Here is a 26,290-nt window from a genome sequence, read left to right as displayed (position 1 = left end):
GATTTTGATTGGTATTGCATTGAATGTGTAAATCAATTTAGGTAGGATTGACATCTTAACTATATTTAGTCTTCCAATTCATGAACACGGTATGCCCTTCCATCTGTTTAGGACTTCTGTGATTTCCTTTAGCAGGTTTTTGTTGTTTTCTTTATATAGGTTTTTTGTCTCTTTAGTTAAATTTATTCCTAGGTATTTTATTCTTTTAGTTGCAATTGTAAATGGGATTCGTTTCTTGATTTCCCCCTCCGCTTGTTCATTGCTAGTGTATAGAAATGCTACAGATTTTTGAATGTTGATCTTGTAACCTGCTACTTTGCTGTACTCATTTATTAGCTCTAGTAGTTTTGTTGTGGATTTTTCCGGGTTTTCGACGTATATTATCATATCATCTGCAAACAGTGATAGTTTTACTTCTTCCTTTCCAATTTTGATGCCTTGTATTTCTTTTTCTTGTCTAATTGCTCTGGCTAGAACCTCCAACACAATGTTGAATAATAGTGGTGATAGTGGACATCCTTGTCTTGTTCCTGATCTTAGGGGGGACGTTTTCAATTTTTCCCCATTAAGGATGATATTAGCTGTGGGTTTTTCATATATTCCCTCTATCATTTTAAGGAAGTTCCCTTGTATTCCTATCCTTTGAAATGTTTTCAACAGGAAAGGATGTTGAATCTTGTCAAATGCCTTCTCTGCATCAATTGAGATGATCATGTGATTTTTCTGCTTTGTTTTGTTGATATGGTGTATTACATTAATTGATTTTCTTATGTTGAACCATCCTTGCATACCTGGGATGAATCCTACTTGGTCATGATGAATAATTCTTTTAATGTGTTGTTGGATACGATTTGCTAGAATTTTATTGAGGATTTTTGCATCTATATTCATTAGAGAGATCGGCCTGTAGTTTTCTTTTCTTGTAATATCTTTGCCTGGTTTTGGTATGAGGGTGATGTTGGCTTCATAGAATGAATTAGGTAGTTTTCCCTCCACTTCGATTTTTTTGAAGAGTTTGAGGAGAGTTGGTACTAATTCTTTCTGGAATGTTTGATAGAATTCACATCTGAAGCCGTCTGGTCCTGGACTTTTCTTTTTAGGAAGCTTTTGAATGACTGCTTCAATTCCTTTACCTGTGATTGGTTTGTTGAGGTCATCTATGTCTTCTTGAGTCAAAGTTGGTTGTTCATGTCTTTCCAGGAACCCGTCCATTTCCTCTAAATTGTTGTATTTATTAGCGTAAAGTTGTTCATAGTATCCTGTTATTACCTCCTTTATTTCTGTGAGGTCAGTAGTTATGTCTCCTCTTCCATTTCTGATCTTCTTTATTTGCATCCTCTCTCTTCTTCTTTTTGTCAATCTTGCTAAGGGCCCATCAATCTTATTGATTTTCTCATAGAACCCACTTCTGGCCTTATTGATTTTCTCTATTGTTTTCATGTTTTCAATTTCATTTATTTGTGCTCTAATCTTTGTTATTTCTTTTCTTTTGCTTGCTTTGGGGTTAGCTTGCTGTTCTTTCTCCAGTTCTTCCAACTGGATAGTTAATTCCTGAATTTTTGCCTTTTCTTCTTTTCTGATATAGGCATTTAGAGCAATAAATTTCCCTCTTAGCACTGCCTTTGCTGCGTCCCATAAGTTTTGATATGTTGTGTTTTCATTTTCATTCGCCTCGAGGTATTTGCTAATTTCTCTAGCAATTTCTTCTTTGACCCAGTCGTTGTTTAGGAGTGTGTTGTTGAGCCTCCACGTATTTGTGAATTTTCTGGCACTCTGCCTATTATTGATTTCCAACATCATTCCTTTATGGTCCGAGAAAGTGTTGTGTAAGATTTCAGTCTTTTTATATTTGTTAAGACTTGCTTTGTGACCCAGCATATGGTCTATCTTTGAGAATGATCCATGAGCACTTGAGAAAAAGGTGTATCCTGCTGTTGTGGGATGTAATGTCCTATAAATGTCTATTAAGTCTAGTTCATTTATAGTAATATTCAGATTCTCTATTTCTTTGTTGATCCTCTGTCTAGATGTTCTGTCCATTGATGAGAGTGGTGAGTTGAATTCTCCAACTATTATGGTATATGAGTCTATTTCCCTTTTCAGTGTTTGCAGTATATTCCTCACCTATTTTGGGGCATTCTGGTTCGGTGCATAAATATTTATGATTGTTATGTCTTTTTGTTTAATTGTTCCTTTTATTAGTATATAGTGTCCTTCTTTGTCTCTTTTAACTGTTTTACATTTGAAGTCTAATTTGTTGGATATTAGTATAGCCACTCCTGCTCTTTTCTGGTTGTTATTTGCATGAAATATCTTTTCCCAACCTTTCACTTTCAACCTATGTTTATCTTTGGATCTAAGATGTGTTTCCTGTAGACAGCATATAGAAGGATCCTGTTTTTTATCCATTCTGCCAATCTATGTCTTTTGATTGGGGAATTCAGTCCATTGACATTTAGTGTTATTACTGTTTGGATAATATTTTCCTCTAACATTTTGCCTTTTGTATTATATATATCATATCTGATTTTCCTTCTTTCTACACTCTTTTCCATATCTCTCTCTTCTGTCTTTTCGGTTCTGACTCTAGTGCTCCCTTTAGTATTTCTTGCAGAGCTGGTCTCTTGGTCACAAATTCTTTCAGTGACTTTTTGTCTGAGAATGTTTTAATTTCTCCCTCATTTTTGAAGGATAATTTTGCTGGATATAGGAGTCTTGGTTGGCAGTTTTTCTCTTTTAGTATTTTAAATATATCATCCCACTGTCTTCTAGCTTACATGGTTTCTGCTGAGAAATCTACACAAAGTCTTATTGGGTTTCCCTTGTATGTAATGGATTGTTTTTCTCTTGCTGCTTTCAAGATCCTCTCTTTCTCTTTGACCTCTGACATTCTAACTAGTAAGTGTCTTGGAGAACGCCTATTTGGGTCTAATCTCTTTGGGGTGTGCTGCACTTCTTGGATCTGTAATTTTAGGTCTTTCATAAGAGTTGGGAAATTTTCAGTGATAATTTCTTCCATTACTTTTTCTCCTCCTTTTCCCTTCTCTTCTCCTTCTGGGACACCCACAACACGTATATTTGTGCGGTTCATATTGTCCTTGAGTTCCCTGATACCCTGTTCAAATTTTTCCATTCTTTTCCCTATAGTTTCTGTTTCTTTTTGAAATTCAGATGTTCCATCCTCCAAATCACTAATTCTATCTTCTGTCTCTTTAAATCTATCATTGTAGCTATCCATTATTTTTTCTATGTTTGCTACTTTATCCTTCACTTCCATAAGTTCTGCGATTTGTTTTTTTCAGTTTTTCTATTTCTTCTTTATGTTCAGCCCATGTCCTCTTCATGTCCTCCCTCAATTTATCGATTTCATTTTTGAAGAGGTTTTCCATTTCTGTTCGTATATTCAGCATTAGTTGTCTCAGCTCTTGTGTCTCATTTGAGCTATTGGTTTGTTCCTTTGACTGAGCCATATTCTCAATCTTTTGAGCGTGGACAGTTATCTTCTGTTGCTGGCATCTGGGCATTTATTCAGATTTCTCTTGGTGTTGGACCCGGCAAGGTTGTAAGATTTTTCTGTGAAATCTCTGGGATCTGTTTTTCTTATCTTGCCCAGTACGTGGTGCACGTGGCGCACGTTTGTCTCAAGTGTTTGGAATGGGTCTCCCCCAGTCACCGATCTCTGTGGCCTGGGGATTTCGGATCCAATTCTCTCCGTTGGTTCAGGGGCCGCGCGTGGTGGGGGCGTCAGCTGCTGCGGCTTGAGGGGACCCTGTGTCTGGTTGCGGGCCACAGCGGGCCTGGGGGATTCCCCATCGGACCAGGAAGCCTCCCGTGGGGGGGGCTACCGCGGCTTGGATAGCCCTCCCATCCGAGACTCGTATCCACGGACTCGAAGCAGAGACTCGAAGCTGCCCGCAAAAGAGGGGTGCCACCTGCCTCGGCTTGGGAAACTTGCTTCTCCGATACTCTCAGCCGGCCGGGAAAGGAGGGAGGGAGTAGCTCGGACCACCGCAGCTGCCGCTGATCGGGAAATCACGCGCCGCCAGGGGGTCTCACCGCAGCCGAGTCTCGCAGTCAGTCTAGTCAGCCCAGACTTTGGATAGCCCTCTGATCTGAGATTCGTAGCCGTGGACTCAAAGCCGAGACTCGAAGCCGCCCGCAAAAGAAGGGTGCCACCTGCCTCAGCTTGGGAAACTTGCTTCTCCGATACTCTCCTACTTTTCACATATTCTTGTTCAAAGGGCCTACTTAATAAATATTGTGTATGGATAGCAACTTATTGAAGAATCCACTTTACAAAGATGTTTTGAATTTGTGTATATTTTTGTTTGAACATAATAAAATAAATGGGTTTGCATAATTGAGATTTTCATGTTTGTTGCCTGAACCCTAGAATAAAATGTCCTCTCTCCTCTTACGTCTTCATGATCCCTATACTCTCAGAGAGGTTAGGGTTTCAGATTGATACCTGGCAGAATGCTCATATTTCTATATAAGCTTTTATTCAGTTAGAATACTATTATTTTTTTTTAAAATGATATTATTAAAATGTTGAATTCAGGCCCAGGTGATGACAGAGCCTTCTTGCAAGAGCTTTTGGAATAGGCATGAAATTACCCTTCCATATCAGCTCCTGATTTCTTAAGACTACCTATGACAGGTTGTTTTAGACTTTCACTTCTTTATTGAATTCATGCCTTTTCCCATATTTTTCTGTTGTTTTGTTTGATAATGTGGTATAATGCAAACTGTTTCACTTTCAGACTCCACACTTTTTTTTTAACTTCAGGCTTTTGAGTCTCCAAATGGGTTTCTATAACTCCTATGATTAAAAAGAAAAATTCTGAGTTAAAAGATATAAAATTGATGAGCACGATGTATAAAGTAAAAATAATGTGTAATCATCTAAGTATATTTATGTACTCAAACTTTATAAAATAATGCAAATCTCCCCCAATTTGGTATTTTTTGAACACTTTTACCATGTGATATACTAATTAAATGATATAATACTATGGCTGAAGCATTAGTTACAAGTAAATTAATAATAATATGCAAGAAGTAATAATTCAAGAATTTTACAAGCATGATTGCTTTCAAGTTTTAGAACATTTCCATGACATTTATTCTACTCATTTTACACATGATATAAATAATTTTAAGAAATTTTAAAGAATTGAGGAATTTGATAATATTACAAAATGACACAGAGTATTTCATATACAGGTTTTGGTGCATTGGATTTTTCGTGTTTTTTGGCCCAGAGAGACCCACTTTTAGAATGCTCTACTGCCCAGTGTGGAGTAGGTTGACACCCTTGCAGAAAACTTGATACCCTGCTAAGCTTTTCCCACACTCTCTCTTATTAATAATATGCAAAAGGCTTAGATCCATCAGCAGCAAGTTTAGGATTTGGACCCCAGAGTGTCTTTAAAATCCTTGGAAATGTTTCAAAGAGCAGGAGCACAGGTCACAGCTAGAAAGCATATTCAAATGTCAAGGAAAGAAAGAAAAACTGATATAAAGCTACAGTAATATGAGTTGCTAAGAACACAAACACAAAATGGATGAAGAATTTCAAGACTTGTGTTAGCCTTGGAACTCTTTACTTTTCTGTGGGCCTGTTTTCTTTGATGACAATATTAATTATAAGCATGCTTAAAAATACAAAATATGTGCCAGGTACTTTTCAATATGCATTATATAGTCCTCATGTATAATAATTCATTTAATTATCTGAACAATCCTAGTTGTTGGAGCACAGAGAGATGAAGTAACTTTAGGAAGGTCACACAGCAAGTGGCAACAGATCAAGAATGTGACCACAGGCAATCTGATGGCCAAGGGTATTATCAAACAATATTCTTTTTTGCCTCTACTTTTTTGTAGTGTGAGTCTTAGGAAATATGTAACTACTGAAGTATAGCCTAACATGTATTTTTGTGGATAGAAGTAGCAGGAGTGGAACCATTTTAGATGTGCAAACAAATTTTATTTTACTTACTCCACTGTGAGATTTTTCATGGAAACAGGCAATGGATATCCATAAGATGTGTTCACAATCATGTTTACACCATCCGTGTTTAATCTACATGACTTCTGAATGAAGTCGATTTTGTTCTGATTCTCATCCAGTGCACAAAATACATGCTCAGACATCTTGAAATTTTATTGAGTACATATTATATGTCAAGCATTATACTTAAGGCTATCTATGCATCTGTGAAATTAGCAAACAAAATTTGTTCACAGAGAGCAGTGAGTGGGAAACATTTTTCTGGAATTGCCAGACAGTTAATCTTTACACTCTGTGATCCACATGATTTTGATGCAAATTCTTTTTACTGTATTTTAATGACCATCAAGTAGTGTAAAAAATATTTTCTTCTGTGTGCCATATGAAAATAGAGTATGTGCAGGATTTGGCCTATAGAATCACGGTATGCCAGTTCCTGCTGTAGCCAATAATTTTGTTTGGGAATGCAAAAGAAAACAAGCCAGCAAAGGAACAAATAATTAAACATTACATAATTATGTCAGCTATACATAGTTGAATAATTGAAAGACTTTTGAGATTTGCATAAGGGTTTAACTAAAATAAATAAAATATGAGTGAAAGAAACTTCAAGGTAAAGTATAAGTTACATTATAGTCAGCAATTTCCATGCACAGATCCCAGTGACTTTTCTCAGTGGCCTGTAATTGGGATCCACCCAGATTATTCACCACATCTTGGACTCTGGGTAGCTGTCTTAGTTTGCTAGAGCTGATATGATGAATATCACATATTGGGTTGGTTTAAAAACCTAGAATTTATAGTTCAGTCTTTGTAGTGAAGTTGCAGATCAGGATGTCACCAAGGTCATGCTTTTCTCAGCGTCAAAGACCTCTGCTGCTGATGGTCCTCCAGCTCATGATTCTCAGTCTCTACTCTGGCATTTTCTGACTACTGGCTTCTCCCAGTCCCTGATTTATACAGATTTCTGGCTGCTGCTGCTTAACTGAGACTGAAATTCATTTCTATAAGGCCTACATTCATTCAGATTAAGATACTCAGATTCAATTTGGCCACCATTTAAATAATAATAACATGCTGACCAAGTCTTATTTACAAAAGGGTTCAAAGCCATAGGAATGCATTTACTAGTAAATCCCATCTTTTGCATGTTAAATGATTCAATCCCCAATAAGAGCCATGAAAATCCTTTACTGTGGAATCATTTGTACCTTGCTAGTACACTCTTGGTTGTGTAACCTAGTAAATCAGGGCAAACCATCAATGTACATATTTCTCTTGAACAAGTAGGCCACTTGGTTAAGTGTGCCTGCCAGTTGGATTTACTTGAAACAGCACATCATAAATAACTGGTGACTATTCTCTTCTCCTCTTGGCCAGGAGTCAGTACCAGAGTTCCACGCATCCCTGAAAATAAGCACTGAGCTACCACAGACCACCAGCAGACCAATATTTTCTGTTCACACAAATAAATAGCACATTACATAGCAAGAACTAGAACTAAAATAAAGTCAGGAAATGAGAAAAAGTCTAGGGACTGCTATTTTACATAAGTTTATGAGGAAGGTCTCTCTGAGGAAGCAAATTTTGAGCAGATATCTGATGAAGTGAAAGAATGAATCACAGGAAGCTCAAAGGCAAAGAACAGTAAAAAAAAACATCATTAGGATAGGAATCTAGAGTACTCCAGGAAGATAAGGAATGTTTGTTAAATTAAAGTACTGTGAGTGATGTTCTAAATAAACAAAGATGAAGATTGAAGCATCTAAGGACAAGATACCATACATAATTAAGATAAGATAACATTTTTTTAATTTAAAGAGACCTTGAATATGATTTTCACTTTTACAGGCTAAAAATACAGAAAATCTTCATTCTACCGAAAGCATATTCATCTTCAATGAAAAAAAATTATTACGAATGTGTGCTATAAAAAATATCTCTCTAAACATACCTCTCAGAAACACAAAGTGAAAACATACAAATAAATAAAAATTTAAAAATATTTATATAGTCTAGGAAACTGGATCAGGAGAGGTTGTAAAGAAAGTGATCTCTAAAGAACAAATTGAGCTAGCTTTAAAATGTGTAGTTATTAGCAAAAAAAATAAAAAGTTTAAGCATAAAGGAAAGCTGTAGGTTAACCTTAGAACTCCAGATGACAAGATTACATCCAGATGACAAGATTACCACGGAGAATTCACTTCTAGTCCTAGGGTTGCAACCCTGACTTCTTGAAAAAGCAGATCCTTTTGGAGGAAATCCTACTTTAAGAAAAACTCTCAGAATTCCCATGAATTAAACTTTTTTCATTGATATTGGATGTACTGTTGTATTCAATTCTTACTGGTGCTGTAACAAATTATCATAAATGTAGTGGCTTAAAGCTATGCATGCATATGTACCGCAGTTTAGGAGATGCTTAATCTTAAGTCATGTGCTTGTGAGAATGATGAAGGCCTTGCAGATAGGCCCTCCTGAAATTGCTGTATTTGTTAGGATGTGGTTCCAATGAAGGAGAGCGGGCCTTAATCTGAATTACTGGAATCCTTTACAAGCAGTAGAAATTCAAATAAAGTATGAGAGAAAGCCATAGGCAAGAGCTGGTAGCCAGATGTCAATTAAACTGGGAATAGAATAGAGAAGGCATTGCCATGTGACAGGAAAGTCAAAGAAACCAAAGATTTCCTGCCAGCCAGAACATTACCGACTCAGGAAGAAGAAAACTTTCTAGCCAATGTCTTGATTTGGACTTCTAGCTTCATTAATTATAAACCAATAAATTTCCCTTGTTCAATCCAAATCATTGTGTGTCTCTCTCTATATATATATATTATAAGAGTCTGTCAAAGTAAGACAGTGTTCACAAGGTAAAACATGGTTACACCTCAAAACTCCTCACTAGTTTATGGAATCAAGTTCTTTTGCTGATAGGAAAAGTACACAAACATTCTAATAAACATTGAAAGTTACTCAACATTCATATAATGATAATAAAAGAAGAAAAATAAGCTGATATGCATCTCACATGGATCAAGCATCATCAAACAAAAGATTTAATAAATAAAATTATTAGACTCAGAATACTAAAAACTATAAAAGAATTGGAAAAATTGATGGCTGTAGAATCAGATGAAGATATCCAAAATACATATAGTTGTCTCTGGAATAAAGGAGGTTAATATGAAAAACAATGATACAGAAATATTTAAAATTATGAAGTAAGAAAATTTGTAGGAATCAAAAAAATGAGTATATCTACCTTTTGAAAGGGTTGGATTTTGACTTGAAAAAGGTTTCCCTAAATAGCCACATCAGTGATATATCATAAGCATTTGACTTTAAAGAGAGAGTTATAAAGTAATACCACATAGGTACTGAAGTTTTTATTCCAAACCTCTGTAATAAAAAGAATGTTGCAATAAAGTGAGTCATGTGAATTGTTTGGTTTCCCAGTGCTTATAACGTTGCATTTACACTATAGTCTATTAAGTGTGCAATGGTATTATTTCTAAAAAGACAATGTGTACAACCAATTAAAATATGACATAGAGACACAAAGTGGGCACAAGCTTACAGAAAAGTGGTACCAACAGACTTGCTTGAGCTAAAACATTGTTGTCACAAACCTTTATTTGTGAAAAACCTAATATCTATGAAAGCGTAATAAAGTACAATAAGGCAATGAATTCTTGGACAAATGTTAGCTTACAAATGTTATGATACTTTAAATAAAAATTTGAGCCAAGGAAGCATTTCTCTAGTGATATGAAGTAATATACAAAATGGTAAAATTAAGTCTAAAGGAAGGGAAACGTTGAAAGAATTCTGTGTGAGTTTACTTCTGATAAAACACATAAAGTGATATTAAATCAATGGACAGCATACAGAGATAAAAGGGCAAAGCATAAAGAAATGAAAGCAGATATAGCTAATTGATTACAACTAGTAAAATATAGGGTAGGAAGTCTTCATTTTAAAATAACTAAATTGTAGAGCCCTAAGTGTGACAAAAGTGACTAATGTAGATAATTATGAGAACAAAAACCTAAAATTATAAATGCCAAGAGAAATAAAAAACTAAAAAGCAGAAGAAACAGACACACATGCAATAAATGCTGTATAACTAATGCTATATGGCATACATACAGCATAAAAGAACTGCATAAACAAAAAAGAAATATCAGTTTTATAAATAAATATACATAAATTTAACTAATCTATTGAAGAAAATGATTTTCAGAATGGCTCCAAATGCAAATTCCAACTTTGTGCTCAAACTATTGGGAAAAATACAAAAAATTTATTTCTTTGCAATGAATTAATTAGGTCAATATTTTTGACTCACATTGTTTAAATATTATTTTTTCTTATTAGTTCTAATTTTTACACATTTTTATTAGAGTGCTTACATGGCTATTTTTTAGAGTTGACTGTTGTTCATTATTTTGCAAAAATTGTTTCTAAGAGATTCTGCCTGTCCTCTTTCTTTGTAATTTCTGTGAGTTGGCATTTGCCAGGTGTGTCTACTCTTCCATTTTCCTGATATTTAGTTATAGTTTCTTAAAATTTTGCTTTAACTCAAATTCATTTGCTTGTAGGATTTCTGTACAAATAAAATAATTTTTCTACCACATCCATTTATTGAATAACCTCTATTTCCTTAAATGGTTATAAATGATCCCATTATTAAACTACAGCTCATAAATATGTGGTTCTGACTCAGGTTGTGTTTAGCAGATTTCTCTACTAGACAGTTACTGTCAGCCTGTGTCCCCACCCCATGATCCATTGATTGGAGATTATTCAATTTGTGCAGCCCTTTGTAGAGCTGAGATTGTTGAACTCTCCCTTGAGGTCAATGATTTAATTCCTTAAAGATTGTCATTTGTATTTCTGGAGGTTAAATTTGAAAGTAGCATGTGACTAATATATACCGGTAGGATGGAAAGCAGGGATCAGACCCTTTCATGTGGCCCTTAGTGAGGTAGGATTAGCTTCAATTTCTAGAGGTCTTTGCTAGTTATTGTGATTGCAAATAACTTTCTTAATTTTATTTCTTAGAAACAAAAGCAGTGATGCAACACCATATTAAATTCAAAACAACATATAAAATAGGTGAATTTGTTTGCAGTGTTAATTTGTCTCTTTCTTTTTGCTCAACCTCTTTTCTTCCGTTAGATTCCTGAGATTTTCCAGTGCTCCCCTAATATATGGGGATTCCATTAGGATACAGTGCCCAGTCTTGTCCCACTTCCTGGAAGAGAGCTCATCCAGGCTACAAACATCTTGAGCCTATTTCTGGTAAAAATAAACCTGCTTTATGACTCATCTTCTTAGTACCAGGTCAGTGTTTTTCCCAGAAAAATGTCAACCACTTTTCAAGCGTTGCTGACTGTAAATAATGTGTCCCATTCTGTCCATTTCATCTTGGTTAAGGAAAGAAATTCATCGATATATTTTAAGGAGTGAGCATTTTCAGGTCCTCTTATTTACAGCGACTGACAGGTAAGAAGAGGGGAGGCAGGCTGGAGGTAGAAGGGAATGAAGGAAAGATTCTGAAGACCTTAACTTTTAACTCTTAATGTTTGATAGCTTGTGCAAACTGCATTAGCACCTACTCCAGTTTATGTACCATTCACAGTACTTCACTGTTGTAGTATTGGGAATTTTACAGAATTACTTTATATGAGGGATGTGAGAGTCATCTAGCACATTTCTCTATGTTTATATTAATTCACTCTATGATATTATAAGAAAAATTGGCTTTTCTGCAGAATTTCCAGGAATGGGAAAATAATTTCTAAATAAGTAAGATCATGCCATCTTCAGCACTTTTAATTACAAGGAACAAATACAAAATATGACTTGGAAAAAATCATCGTTAAAAATGTTTTACATGTGTAGTAATTAGCCATTACAATTGATTAAACAGCTCTTATCCTAGGATCTTTAAGTAAGTGATTTAAATTCTTCTTTCAAATGCTTCTTAGAGAGTAATGTTATACTCAGCTTTTTATTCTTGAGGACACAGAGTCCTAAAAGGCTAAATGGACTGCTTGATGTCATACAGCAACCTGAAGATACAGCAGTGATTTTACCTTATAATAATTTATTACTATAGCTTTTTCCCCCCACGTGAAGGAATTTTACTTGGTTTAAACAAAAAATAGTCCTATTACTAAGTGATGAATTTCTGTTGCTTCAGTTAGAAAAGAAGGTCCTGGGGATGTGAGAAAGGAAGGCATATGATCTTCCCTAAATGAACAAAGGACTATGATATCTGTAAATTGTCTTCAGCTGGCAAGTATGCATTTCTCAGTGTCCATGCTAAAGTTAGGCATTTAAAATCCTCAGAGAGAATGAACAGAAAATACTGGATTTATATTGGAAAGAAACTTACAGTTCTGTTGCCCAATATCTTCCTCTTAAATTATGAAAGTAAAGGTTTTGATTGAAAGAGCTTTGCTGAAATTCACCAAGCTAGTCAATGACAGAAGAGCAAATAAACATATGATATTTTTTTTTGTTGGGACAATACTGACCTTTGAAACAAAGAAGTAAGCTGAAGCTCCCTCCATTCTATCCATAAATGCTATAGAATGAGGTAAAAAAAAGCACTCAAAGATAAAATTAAATTTTCAGGTATTAAGATAATCTTAATAGTTTGAGATGCAAAATGTAAAATTTCTCTTTCTATTAATGCTGTGTTCTGGAATGAGATGTCTGTTTAAGTCAATTTCAAAAACATTCTTACTAGCAATGAGAAAAATACTTCAAGTTTTATGGGAATAGGTCATTAGTACCCATGAAGATAAAGACAAAGGAAATCTCATTTCTTCGTGCCACCCCCAAGAAGCCAAATATCAACTTAAATAAAGAAACTGAATATTACCAGTACTTCAGAAACTTTCCAAAGCCCCCTTTTGTCCCTTTCCTCTCTTCAAGAATATCTACTTTTCAGATCTCTTTTTGCCAGGTATTTGAATAGAATGATATAACATGAGTTCCTTGAGTCTGACACCCCTTAGTCAAATTAATTTGTGAAATTCTAATTCTGTTACCAGTTGCACACTTTTCTTTTTTCTAGGAATTCTTATTTAATTTATTGAAGAAAAATGGCATTCTGTTCCTGCAGATTCTGAGACTGGACTTCTGTAATATCAAATTAACTTTTCAGATGTAGATTTTCCTTTGTAAATTAGTTGCTTTGACTTGTAGTAGTCATCTTTGTGAATGAACCAACTGGCTGAAATTGATTTCTTTTTCCTATGATGAGACAGACTTTTGTCTTACTTTGATTGGCACGTGGTTGTAACAGATGCCTGAAAATCTGCATATATATTTGAGCAGAACTGGGTAATCAAACCTATTTTCTGTTCATTGATTGATATCTTTTTCTCTCCTATACAGGTGAGTGAAGTCCCAAATTCAATGCATGAGACAAATCATTCTATGGTGACCGAATTTGTATTGCTGGGACTCTCTAGTTATAAGGAGCTCCAACCTTTCTTGTTTGTCATATTTTTACTAATTTATACTGGAATCCTGCTGGGAAACTTTCTCATCATCCTCACTGTGACCTCAGATGCACGCCTTCACACCCCCATGTACTTTCTGCTTGCAAATCTCTCTTTTACATATATGTGTCTAGCTTCCTTTGCTACCCCCAAAATGATTGCTGACTTTCTGGTAAAGAGTAAGACTATTTCTTTTGAAGCTTGTCTGACTCAGATTTTCTTCCTTCACCTATTTGCTGGTGGTGAGATTGTGCTCCTTGTATCCATGTCCTATGACCACTATGTTGCTATTTGCAAACCTCTCCACTACATGATGATCATGAGCCGTCGTGTGTGTATTATGTTGGTCAACATCGAATGGTGTATTGGCCTCATCCATACTCTTAGCCAGTTGGCCTTTACTGTGAACCTTCCTTTCTGTGGTCCCAATCAGGTGGATAGTTTTTTCTGTGACCTCCCTCTAGTGACCAAACTGGCCTGCATAGACACATATGGCATCAGCCTAGTAGTGGTCACAAATAGTGGCTTTCTCTCTATGAGTTCCTTTGTCCTCCTGGTCATTTCCTACCCTGTGATACTTATCACAGTCAGGAAATACTCCTCCACCAGCATGGCAAAGGCTCACTCCACGCTGACCACCCACATCACAGTGGTCATATTATATTTTGGTCCATGTATCTTCATCTATGTGTGGCCCTTCAGTAGTTATTCAGCTGACAAGGTCCTTGCAGTGTTCTACACCATTTTTACTACCATTTTAAACCAAGTTATCTACACTCTAAGAAACAAAGAAGTGAAGTCAGCTATGGCAAAACTGAAGAGCAAGTATTTGAAGCCTGGCCAGGCTTCTGCAGCCTTTAGAAATATTCTTTCCTTAGAAATAAATTAAATTAGTGCATTGTCACCACGTTAGCATTGTTGGTGGTCACAAATGGAATCTCTGTGAGGTTAAAGCATATCAGTTTGCTGAAAGGGAAGGATTGATAGGGAAACATGAATGAAAGAGTAATTATGAAAATGAAAATACAGAACACATGGTAGCAATTTTAAAACTCTCTTCTTTCTATCATGGGTGGTTTACTTCTTTGTTTTTGTTTCATACTTCAATTTTTTAAAATAACATCTTTTTAAGATATAGGATTATCTACTTAAGAGATCATGAGAAAATGTCATTTATGTATAAATGTTAAAAAAGAAAAAAGCTCTCCCTCTTTCTCAAATAAGTTATTGTTTTGAACCAAATCTTCAGATGATAGAGACAAAATAATAAAAATATTTGGTGATTTCAGAGATGAATTATTCTTCAATAGCATGCCTTTTCATGAGGATTGGTGCCTGAATCCTGTCATAAACATCTTCTCTCCACCTAGGAATTCAAGGTCTCTATCTTATTTTAAAAAGTAGTTTTTCATAACGACCCCAGTAAAAATGGCTGTTTTTCTATATGGACTTTCATTTAAAATCATTGTCAAATTGCCTAATGTAGGCCCTACTGATTGCAGAGCCCCATTGTTACACCTTTGTGATAGCAATGGGATTGCACCTCCAAGAATACGTTTGAGGCTAAAATTACCTTGGAATCCCACTGTACATTATTTTATGGTTTCCCTCACATCATATTCAAGGATTTTCATATATTTTTGTGCTGTTTTCTAATTCCAATCTGAATAATGTTGTCTGGCTCTTTTATAGACCCCACTCCCTAAATTTACCAAATAGAATCTATAATTTTAGTTTCAAAAAAATTATTTCTGAAAGAAAGGTGTTATATTGTTCAGGATTCAAAAAATAAAGTCAATAATGTACTACTGTCTTGATATATGTATCTACTCAGATTTATGTAATAATATAATATCCCCAAATTATATACTTTTGTACTTTTCTGATGTAGTATGTAAAACAGATGATCTATTACTTTGTTACTAGCTAATTTCAATTAACACAGCACAAAGAGCCATGTAGTAAGTATTTTAGTGCATTAGGTCTTTTAAAATTTTCTCAATGAGATATTTTTTCTGTTCATTTTATGCATTATAAGATTAAGAAATAGGATTAAGAAAGGCTAAAGAAATTGAGAAATTTTCAAAGTTAGAAAAAGGCAATGTGTCTTTCTTGTCCAGGTTTTTGTTGTGTTTGGATTTTTGGCATCTTGTCCCAGAAGGACACAGTTATAGAATGGACTATTACCTAGTGTAGAGTAGGTTCTGATCTTTGCAGAAAACTTGATTCTCTGCTTAAACTCTCACACCCTCTTACTAGTAATATGGAAAAGTCAGACTCATTATCAGCAAGAACTCTAGGATTCAGACTCAAGAGGCTCCTAAGACTCCTGTAAGATTAGTTCATACAGCAGGAAGACAGGTAACTGGAATAAATATTATTGTACATTCATTTGGTAAAGAAATTAAGAAAATCAGAAGCAAAACTCAGTAATGCACAAGTATTAAGAAAATAAGGAAGAATTGAAGAACTTGTGTTTGTTGTGGAAATAAGTTAGCCTCAGAAATTTTTATTTTGCTGTGGGTCTTACTTTATTTTAATGATTAAATGCAAGAGCACTTATATAGTACTTTTTTATATAAAACAGGCACTTTTCGATGTCCGTTCTTACTTTATATACCAATGACTCACTTAATCCTCTCAAAACCTCTATGGGCTGGTACAATTACCACACTTATTTGCCGATGTTGAGATTGGAGCACAAAGAGATGAAGCAACTTGCCAATGGTCTCAGAGCCTTGATGGCACAATGGAAAAGTAAGCCCAGTCAGGCTGGCAAGCTAAGATATTTTGAACCTCTGTACTCTGGCTTTACTTTTCTACTGTGAGTGAGAAAGGAGGAAACCATATACTAGAACTCTAACATTCACCTTGGTAGACAGAACATAGGTAAGAGAAGAGCCAGTGAAGACATGTAAACAAGTGCTATTTCTCTCATCCAAGATGGTTGATTTTTCCCCTCTAGGAGAGAAACAGGCAGACTCACAAATAGTGTGCTCTTCCCATATTTAGTTGTTGAATTTTTAAGCAGTACAACCTTGGAGTACAGTTGCTCTTCTTAAACTCTCCCTTCACATACACACATATTCCTACACATTAATATTTCACTGAGCATCTATTATATGACAAGCATTGTTCTTAGGGCCATCCATGTATCTGTGTATTTAACACTCTAGATACCTGTTTACATAAAGCAGGGATTCGCAAATCCTTTCTAAATTCCAGATAGTTAATATTTAGGCTCTATGAGTTTCTGTTGCACATTTTTCCACTTTTGTTGTTGTTGTTTTGATTTTTTGTTTGTTTGTTTCATTGAAAGTGGAGAAATGATTCTTAATAATTGGACTGTTCAGAAACAGACTTTGGTCCCTAAATTTCCCATTAGGCCAGAGTGTCCCCACCACTGCTACAGAACATAAATTCTAGAGATGAATATAGAAATCAAACAAAATAGTGAACACACAAGTAGATAAACATGAAATAAGTTTAATCAAATAAAAGAGCTTGAAAATTCAATATATTCTAAGATTCAGGTAAGGCTTACTAAATATAAGAGTAATTTAAAAAAAAGTTGAAACAGGAGAGTGTAGAAAGCATGTCCGAGGTCTGAGACTTGCAAGCACAGTTGTTTGTGCCCTTCCTCAATAGCACATGGCAATAAACCACCAAGAAACAAGAAAAAGTTCTTTCTATTCAGCAGAATATCGCATAAGTTTATTTCTGATGTAACAGAATGTTAAAATTGACAAGTTTAATTCTTAACTGCACCAAGTAAACTTAGCCATTTAGGTATTTTTTGAGTTATTCCATCCAAAAAACTGAGGGAGCATTTCTCTTCCACCACCACACACAATGATTCCCCAATACTTCTCCTTCTGGAGGACTTTCAATTGGAAAGTACACTGCTTTTGGAGATATTTCAGAATTTCCTCACCCAAATGAAAACAAATCTGGACAAATTATACATTGAATAGATTTATCTGCAGATTCTGTGCTTTAGAACCTAAATCAATTATCATACAATATAATTTTTACCTATTCACCCCACAGTAAAAACTTTACTGTAATATGGCCACAATCTGTGATCTTCCAGTTAATAGAATCATTTACTGTATTACTTCCAAGAAGGTTAATTATTATTATATATTAAAGTTACCAAATCAACATAGGGCACTCTTCATCCTTTGCTGATTCACAGGCATATGAATTGGTGTCCAGCATCTACGTTCTTAAGTGGGTGGAATTATTTAATACAAGTTTGAGGCAGGAAAATCAACCTTTTACACATATTAATGATTTAGGTTAAGTTACTGACTAGTATGGAAAAAGAGAAACCATAATGACAGGGACCCTACACATTTCAGAATTTAATTTTTTTCCCTCCTTCAATATCATGTGTTTAATTAGTCATGAGGCAGCTATTTTGGTTTCAACAATCACACTTAGGGATACATACATAGGACTGATTAGATAGTCCAGGCAAAATGGTTATGGTAATATACCATATATTACTATATATATTACAATAGAGGCAGGGCCATCTCAGAAAACTCATTTAAATATCAAAATCTATTTTGATATTTGAAGTCTACAAAGAGTGAATTCTTCACACTAATGCCTTCTGTAACTCAAATACTCTTCTCTTGGCCAGAGGGAGCTGAAGCTTATCCATGAAGGCTAAAGGTGCTTAATATGAATCCTTTCTTTCAAGCTAGATTTGGACTGCTTAAGAAATTGATGCTCAAGAAATAGCATTGTCTTTGAAGATTTTTAATATCTTAAAATTAGAACCCTGTATATTCACTCATCAACTACCTTCCTTTTCTGTATTATTCTTGGCACTCAATAAGACTGTTTAAGTCTATTATACTTTCACATTCTCAAATAAAAATTTAGTATTATAAAATGTACATAAACACCTTGTAAATCGTATATTTGGAAAGATGAGGCTTTCGTAACAGAATTTTACAAAATAGGATAAATGTTATGAATCAACTTTCCTTTTAAAGTAAATTGAGAGAAAATGCAAACCCTGTGCACTGTTATAAAATCTAATGGGACATCGTACTGGGCCATCACTATTGACAATATAAAAATTTTTAAATATTGGAGAAGGGACTATGGGAAGAAAAGACAAAATAATTTCAGATGTTTCCCATCATACAAAATTATATCAACCAATCAAAGCCACTTGTCTACGTGCCAGAAAATATTCCATTTTATGTCAGTTCTTTCAGTTGAGTAGGTCATAGTGACACATGCATTATTAACACTTCTAGACTTCTACTTTTCCTAGGATAGAAGCAATACATTTAACAATTCCACTCTTCCCTAAACCTTTAAACTCAACATTGCAGGTACAGAGTACATTAAATCTGGGATATTCTCCAACAGATAAGTAATAGCATAGCTATATTCTCAAAAATAATGTCCTGGTATTCTTTCTGATGTAACAGAAATGTTAAAATTGACAAGTTTAATTCTTAACTGCACCAAGTAAACTTAGCCATTTAGGTATTTTTTGAGTTATTCCATCCAAAAAATTATACATTGAATAGGTTTAGCTACTTGCATTAGCTGATGTTAAATGAATTTTTTGTATCACAAGTCCATCTAAACTTCCCTTTAAGTCCTTTTTAATAAAGTCCAAGAGAAAACATCTGCTTCAGATTTAATTAGAGGGCTTTATCCTTCAAAGGCTTAGATTCCATTTTCAACAATGCTGACTAAAACTACTGTTGGGGTTCACTGAAGGAAAAGGACAGGAGGAAGAAAGGTAAATCACAACAAATGTCTTTCAGCCAGTTAAAGGCCATGTCTATAGCTGGGTTATTTATTAAAATAAATTGATCTAACCAGCCCACACTCTAAAAGTTAATGCTACTAGGAACAATCAATAGCAGGAAAAATAAAGCTGCTAACAACCAGCCCACCCGCCAGGAAAAAGTAGTTTAACCCAAACACTGAGACTGAAGTATAAACACTACCTCACCAAACTGCCCCATCTACCTCAACCACCAGCAAGGAAGAGAGGAAAAGCTGCTTAAGGAAGCAACAAAAGCTTAAGTATTTCTTACGCGGATGATAATAATGGTCCAGCTCCTGAGACAGCACTCAGAAGGACTAAAGGTGGAATGAAGGCAGAGTTTAGGGATTAGTATTCCACAAATAGTATTAAAAACCCAAAGTACTGTGTGGGCCACAGTGGCTCACAGAGTTCTCGCCTGCTTGACATGCTGGAGACCAGGATTTGTTTCCTGGTGCCTGCCCATGTTAAAATAAAATAAATAAATAAATAAATAAAATAAACTCAAACACACTAACTTGTCTATGAATTACTAATAAGATATTGTTGCTGCTTCTTTTGTCTTTTGAATATACAATATTTTATAGGCTCTGCCCTTTAATGTGAAAGCAATTCATTAAAAAAATTGGCTAAAACTTTTGACATTATTTGACATCCCGATCTTTAAGACCATATATCTTAACTATGAAACTAAACATACCTATACCTTCTCCTTCCTTCAATGAAACCACCTCACAAAAGTCAGAAAACTAAAACAATTCAAATATGATTAATGTTTAAAGTTCTTGAAAGTATTAAAATTTTAGGGAAAAAGGAAGGAAAGAGAAGAAAGAGAGAGAAACAAGATAACGATGGAGGAAGCTTTAAAAGAAAAAGGGGAAAAATCAATGGGCCTCTCTATTGTTTGGTGACAAACAAGTGCAAGAAAGTTCATTTGTGGTTTGTTCAGTTATCTGTTTTTTGCACATCTGCATTCTGGCCAGAAGGGACTTTGAGGTTCTTCTGTAGCACATGAGCATTTGCAGGTTCTATCTTCTTGTAGCAATTCTTCCTTGCCTCAGTAATCTCAAAATCAAATTCCTGTAGAAGTCCATTGCTGACTCATTGCTGGTCTGGACATGTAGATAGATGCTGTCAAAGGTGCCATTTTTTTTACAAAAGTTTAAGACATAAATTAACATTTTAGTTCCTATTCTTAGCCTCTGGTAAGGTGCCAGACATCCTTAGTGTCATGACATAAAGTTTCTTCTGCTTCTGTGAAGGATCCACCCTACAGCATACTGCACGTACTACAATATCAGTGAAACAGGGACGTTTTGCTAGCTCTCCAACCTCCAGAACATCCTGGTAGAACTTGTCATTCCTGGAAAGATAACTTGGTTTACTCTCTTCAGCCATTTAATATTGTGCCTCTCCCAGCTCCATCTGGACTTTCATCTTCACCACGTGCTGAGGTCGGCCTGACCACTGATACCAACGCGTCATCTCTGATCCTTTGAGCACTTCATGCCCGCAACTCTGGCCACTCGACCCTGCAGGCTGGTCTCCTCTCCCGGGGCATGGAGCTGAGCGATTGACCAAGGATGGGAGAGTCTAGCATGGCCATGTGCATCCAGGGGTCCGCGATGCCTCCTCTGCCACATGGGTGACCAGCTTCTCCATGCGAGCATGTGGGTGCTCAGCTTGGGCCCCCACCCCAAGCAAAGGTTCTTGATTTCAGGGTATCCAAGGGGCTCCCTCACTGAGGGATCTTTTACCCTCACTAGTACATGGCTGCGTAAACATGTAGACCAGGACAAGCCATCAGTCTACTTATTTCTGATAAACAGTGTGGGTTAGGGGTGCTGAGACGGTGGGTTTCTCTTCCACCAGCATGGATGGCACAGGCCTGCATCCCGTGGACTGCCCACATCCTTGTGGTCACATCAGTCTTTGGTCCCTGCATCTTCATCTACCTGTGGCCCTTCAGCAGTTATTAGGCTTACAAGGTCCTTGCTGAGTTTTATGCCATCTTTCCTCCCATTTTAAACCCAGTTCTTTACACTCTGAGGAGCAAAGAAATGAAGGCAGCTGCATCAAAACTGAAGAGCAGTTATCTGAAACTAGGCCAGTTATCTGCAGCCACGAAAATGGTTCCCTTCCTGAAAGCAAAGTGAATTTACAGGACTGTCACTACTTTATTTCTGTCTTTTTACACTGTTACGAATGTAACAAATGCAACCACTGTTGTCTAAAAGTGAAACATTTTGACCTGTGGGGAGGGTTGATTGAATAGGTTGAATGAAAGTGTCCTGATGACAATACAAAGCTGCAGAATAATCATTAACAATTTTAACATTCTCCTTATCCATTGAGTGTTTTCTTCCTTTTTGCTTCTGTTTCCTCTAGTTCCTTATTTGGAAACTTTTCAAGAGGTAGGCTTACTATTGGTTTTGAAGAGGAAAGGAAAACTCACTTATTTATAAATGGTAAAAATTGTACCTTTCCACCTCTAAAAATACCTGTTTTGATCCACACTTTGGAGTAAATATAGGTGTTTATGTCTATACTGCAGTCTCAATAGATCTATGTATAAATAAACTATATGATACATACCATAGATGACTTATAATATATGATGAACCTGTAAAGAGCATTGCACTTGAAGATAATTCTGGCTTTAATGATGCCAGTGATAGAAAAAAATGCAATGGCTCTTCAGCAAAAGACAATTAAATACACCATATTCTTTTCACATATTCTTGTTCAAAGAGCCTACTTAATAAACATTGTTGATGAATAGCAACTTACTGTATAATCCTCTTTACCAAAGTGTTTTCTGTTTATCTGATTTTGTCTGTTTAAACTGTGTTTTTCACAACTGAGATTTTCATGAAGTTTGGTGCCTGAACAACCTCTCTCCTCTTAGGTCTTCATGATCTCTGTACTCTCAGAGAGGACAGAGTTTCAGACTGATACCTGGCAGAATGATCATTGTTCCATGTAAGCTTTTATTCAGTTAAAATACTCTTATTAAAATACCTAATTCAGGTCCAGATGATGACAGAGTCCTCTTGCAAAAGTGTTTGGGAATACATGTGGATTTACCTTTCCATAATCCCTTAGGAGACCATGATTCCTTTGGATCCCTGATACTGGTTATTTTAAACTTTCCTTGTCTTATTGAATTCATGCATTTCCTGTTATTTTCTACTGCATTTTGGTTTCATAATGTGGTATAATACAAACTGACATTTTTCTAGATCTACCATCTGTAGTTTCCAAATGGGATTCCATAATTCCTATTATCGAAAAGTAAAATTTTTTCTGAGTTAAAAAGTACCAAATTGGTCTGCACAAAGAATAAAATAAAAATAGTATGCATAATCATTTGTTTACTTATGTTCTCAGGCTTTTTAAAATAATGAAATATGCCAGAATTCTGCATTTTTGAATACTTTTACTGCGTGATATATTAGTTACATGATATTGTGTTAGTGGTATTAATTGCATTTTAAGTAGCAACAATATGCAAGAAATAATACAAGGATGTTACAAGCATGGTTTCTTTCAAGTTTTAAAACATCTCCATAATATATTTATTCTATACATTCTATACATCATACAAGTGAGTTTAAAAAAGTTAAGGAACTGAGCAACTTTATAATATTAGAAAATGGTACGAAGAAATTCATATGTAGGTTTTTGCTGCATTGGGTTTTGGTGTCTTTTTTGACCCAGAGAGATGCACTTTAGAATAGACCACTGTCTAGTGTGGAGTAGGTTGTGACCCTTGGAAAAAGCTTGAATCTCTCCTAACCTTCTCTCTTACTCTCTACTACTAATTATATGCAAAAGGCTTAGACCCATTATCAACACTAAGTTTAGGATTTGGACCCAAGTGTGTCTTGAAAATGCTTGGGAAGTTTTTTCATAGAGCAGGGGCACAAGAGACAGGTAGAAAATATTATAGCATATTCAAATGGCAAGGAAGGTAAGAAAACAGATAAAAAGAAGCCACAGTGATATGTAATTGCTAAGAATACACACACAAAGTGGAGGAAGAATTTCAAGACTTTTGTATATTATAACTAGTTTAGCCTTGGAACTCTTTATTTTTCTGCAGGTCTGTCTTTTTTGTTTTGTTTTGTTTGTTTATTTTTGATGATGGTATTAATCATAAGCACACTAAAAAATACTAAATATGTATCAAGTACTTTTCAATGCCCCATTCCACAGCCTTCATATACAAAAACTCATTTAATTATCAAATAATCCTAGTTGTTGGTACAGCACAGAGAGATGATAACTATTGAAATATAACCTAATATATATCTTTTGGATAGAAATTTTAGCAGAAGAACCAGAGTAAATAGATGTGCAAATCAATTTTATTTTTCTTAGACCACTGTGAATTTTTTCGTAGGAATGGACAATGAAATTCATCAGGTGTGTTCACAGTCATGTTTACATAGTCTTTATTGTACCTTGTAAGATAGTTGACTTTGTTCTCCTTCTCATACTGTGCCCAAAACACATACACAAACACCTTAAAATTTTATGGAGCATACATTTTATATCAAGCATTGTACTTGAGGTTATCTATACATCTGTGAAAGTAAGCAACTAGAGCTGCTCACAGAGAACAGTGACTGGGAAATTTTTCTGGAATTGCCAGTTAGTTAACCTTTAGATTCTGAGATCCACATATGATTTTGGTGCATATTCTTCTCATTTTATTTAATTTACTTATTTTGCAACCCTTCAATAGTGTAAAAAATATTTTTATCCGGTGGGTTATACAAAAATAGAGTGTGTACTAGATTTGAGCCTTGGAGTCATAGTTTTCTAATTCCTCTTATAGTGAATAATTCTGGTTGGGGACAGAGAGGGGAAACAAACACACAAACAAGTAAACATTATGCAAATTGCATCAATTACTGTGGTTGAAAATATCGAATGCATCTTTAGATTTATGTAAAGGTTTAATTAAAATAAATACAGTTAAAAGTGAAAGTACACTAAGGGAAAAGAGAAGGCTCATGTTAGAGTCAAAAACTTCCAAACACAGATTCCAGCATCTTTCCTGGGATTTAGAAACCACCCAGATAGAATTAACATACCTTAATCTCTGGGGAGCTGTTTTAGTTTGTTAGAACTGATATGATAGATACCATCTATTGGTTTGGCTTAAAAACCTAGCATTTATAGACACAGTCCTTGTAGTCAAGAAGTCGAAAATCAGTATGTCACCAATGCCATGCTTTCTCTCACAGTCGATGGTGTTGTGCTGATGGAGGGCCTTCATCTCATGGCCACCTCTGTCTCTCTGGCTTTTTCAGACTTCTGATTCCTACCAGCCTCCGATTTCGACTGACATATGTGACATATGTGGATCTCAGAATCTAAAGATTAACTAACTGGCAATTGCAGGAAAAGTTTCCCAGTCACTGTTCTCTATGAACAACTCTAATTGCTTATTTTCACAGATGTATAGATAACCTCAAGTATGATGCTTGACATAAAATACATGATCAATAAGTTTTAAGGTTTTTATGTATGTGTTTTGGGCACTGGATGAGAAGGAGAACAAAGTCAACTTTATTCCAAGGTTGCATTGCTTCAATATATTGTGTTGCCTCTAATTAACTGAGCCTCGATTCCTTGTCTTTATAAGACCTGCATTCATTTGGATCAAGACCCACCATGATTTAATATTGTTACAACTTAACTAATAACAACAAGTTCAAAAGGTCCCATTTACAGAGTCTCCACACCAACAGAGAGGCAGATTTAAAACAAATCATGTCTTTTGTGGGGTAAATGATTCATCCCCAACAAGAACCAAGAAAGTCCTTTACTGGTGTTCATTTATACCTTGGTTGTGAAACCAAGTAATTCAGTGTTAACCATCAATCTACACATGTTGACAATATGGATAAGTACGCCTATATATTAGATTTGGACTTGAATCTGCACATTTTAATGGCGGGCCTCTACATCTTATTTTCCTCTTGGCCAGGAGTCAGCACTATAATTCCACGCATCCCTGAAGATAAGCACTAAACTCCCACAGACCACCTGCCATCAACATTTTCTGTCCACAGAAGTAAATAGCATAACATTACTGTTATGTTTATTTAGGACTGAAACTAAAATAAAATCAGGAAAAGAGAAAAAATACCCAGGAACTGCTATTTTAGATAAGTTTATGAGGAAGGTTTTCCTGAGAAAGAGACTTTTGAGCAGATATCTGATGAAGTGAAAGACTGAATCACAGGAAATCAAAGGCAAAGGAAAAGTCCAAACAAAAGTCACTGGGGTATGAATCTGGAGTATTCCAGAAACAAAGACACATAGTGGAGTTAGAATATGGTGACTTAGGTTCTAAATGAATGAAGTTGAAGATAGAAACATCTAGTGCCTAGTTAACATGGATAATTTAAGTTAAGTTATCGATTTCTTAATTCAAGGAGAACTTGACTATCGTTTTCTTCTCTGCAGGCTAAAAATCCAGGATACCTTCATCCTACAAAAAACAGTCATATCATCAATTGAAAAAAAATATTACAAACCTGGGTTTGAAGGCAGAAAAAAGTCTCTAAGACACCCATCACAAAAGGAAAATAAAATCATAAAAATGAGTGCAAATAAAACATAATAATATACTACTTAACCAAAATCAAAAGAGATTGTTAAGAAAATTGGGTAAAAAGAGCAAATGGAGCTAAGTTTAAGGGATATGCAATTATTGGCAATAAAATAAAATGTCTAAGCATAAAGGAAAACTGTAAGTAAGCAGTAGAACCACAGATGGCAAGTTTTCCACAGAGCGTTCATGGAGAATTCAGTCATAGTCTTAGGTATGTAATCCTAGCTCCTTGAAAAAGCAATTGCAAACACTTATAGGAAGAAAGCCTACTTTAAGAAGTCTTAGAATTCCCAGAGACCATATTGATATTGGATGTC

At 35.3% G+C, this 26,290-nt stretch overlaps 1 protein-coding gene and 1 pseudogene across 1 annotated transcript; one reads left to right on the top strand and one right to left on the bottom strand.

Moving 5' to 3' along the window:
- Positions 1–13,393: 13,393 nt before the first annotated feature.
- LOC143655369 (olfactory receptor 4K15-like) lies at positions 13,394–14,425 on the top strand. Its single transcript, XM_077126715.1, has one exon. The coding sequence runs from the start codon at positions 13,451–13,453 to the stop codon at positions 14,423–14,425; it is 975 nt and encodes a 324-aa protein (XP_076982830.1). The 5' UTR covers positions 13,394–13,450.
- A 5,862-nt stretch (positions 14,426–20,287) lies between these two features.
- Positions 20,288–20,779, bottom strand: LOC143655010 (N-alpha-acetyltransferase 50 pseudogene; annotated as a pseudogene).
- Between the last annotated feature and the right edge of the window lie 5,511 nt (positions 20,780–26,290).

Source organism: Tamandua tetradactyla, chromosome 14 (genome assembly GCF_023851605.1).
Source record: "Tamandua tetradactyla isolate mTamTet1 chromosome 14, mTamTet1.pri, whole genome shotgun sequence".
Taxonomy (NCBI): Eukaryota; Metazoa; Chordata; class Mammalia; order Pilosa; family Myrmecophagidae; genus Tamandua; species Tamandua tetradactyla.
This window is presented reverse-complemented; position numbering and strand designations above follow the sequence as displayed.

What these genes read in the sequence shown, in the direction of transcription:
- LOC143655369 (XM_077126715.1), top strand. Translation starts at nt 13,451, where the DNA reads ATGCATGAGACAAATCATTCTATGGTGACCGAATTTGTATTGCTGGGA.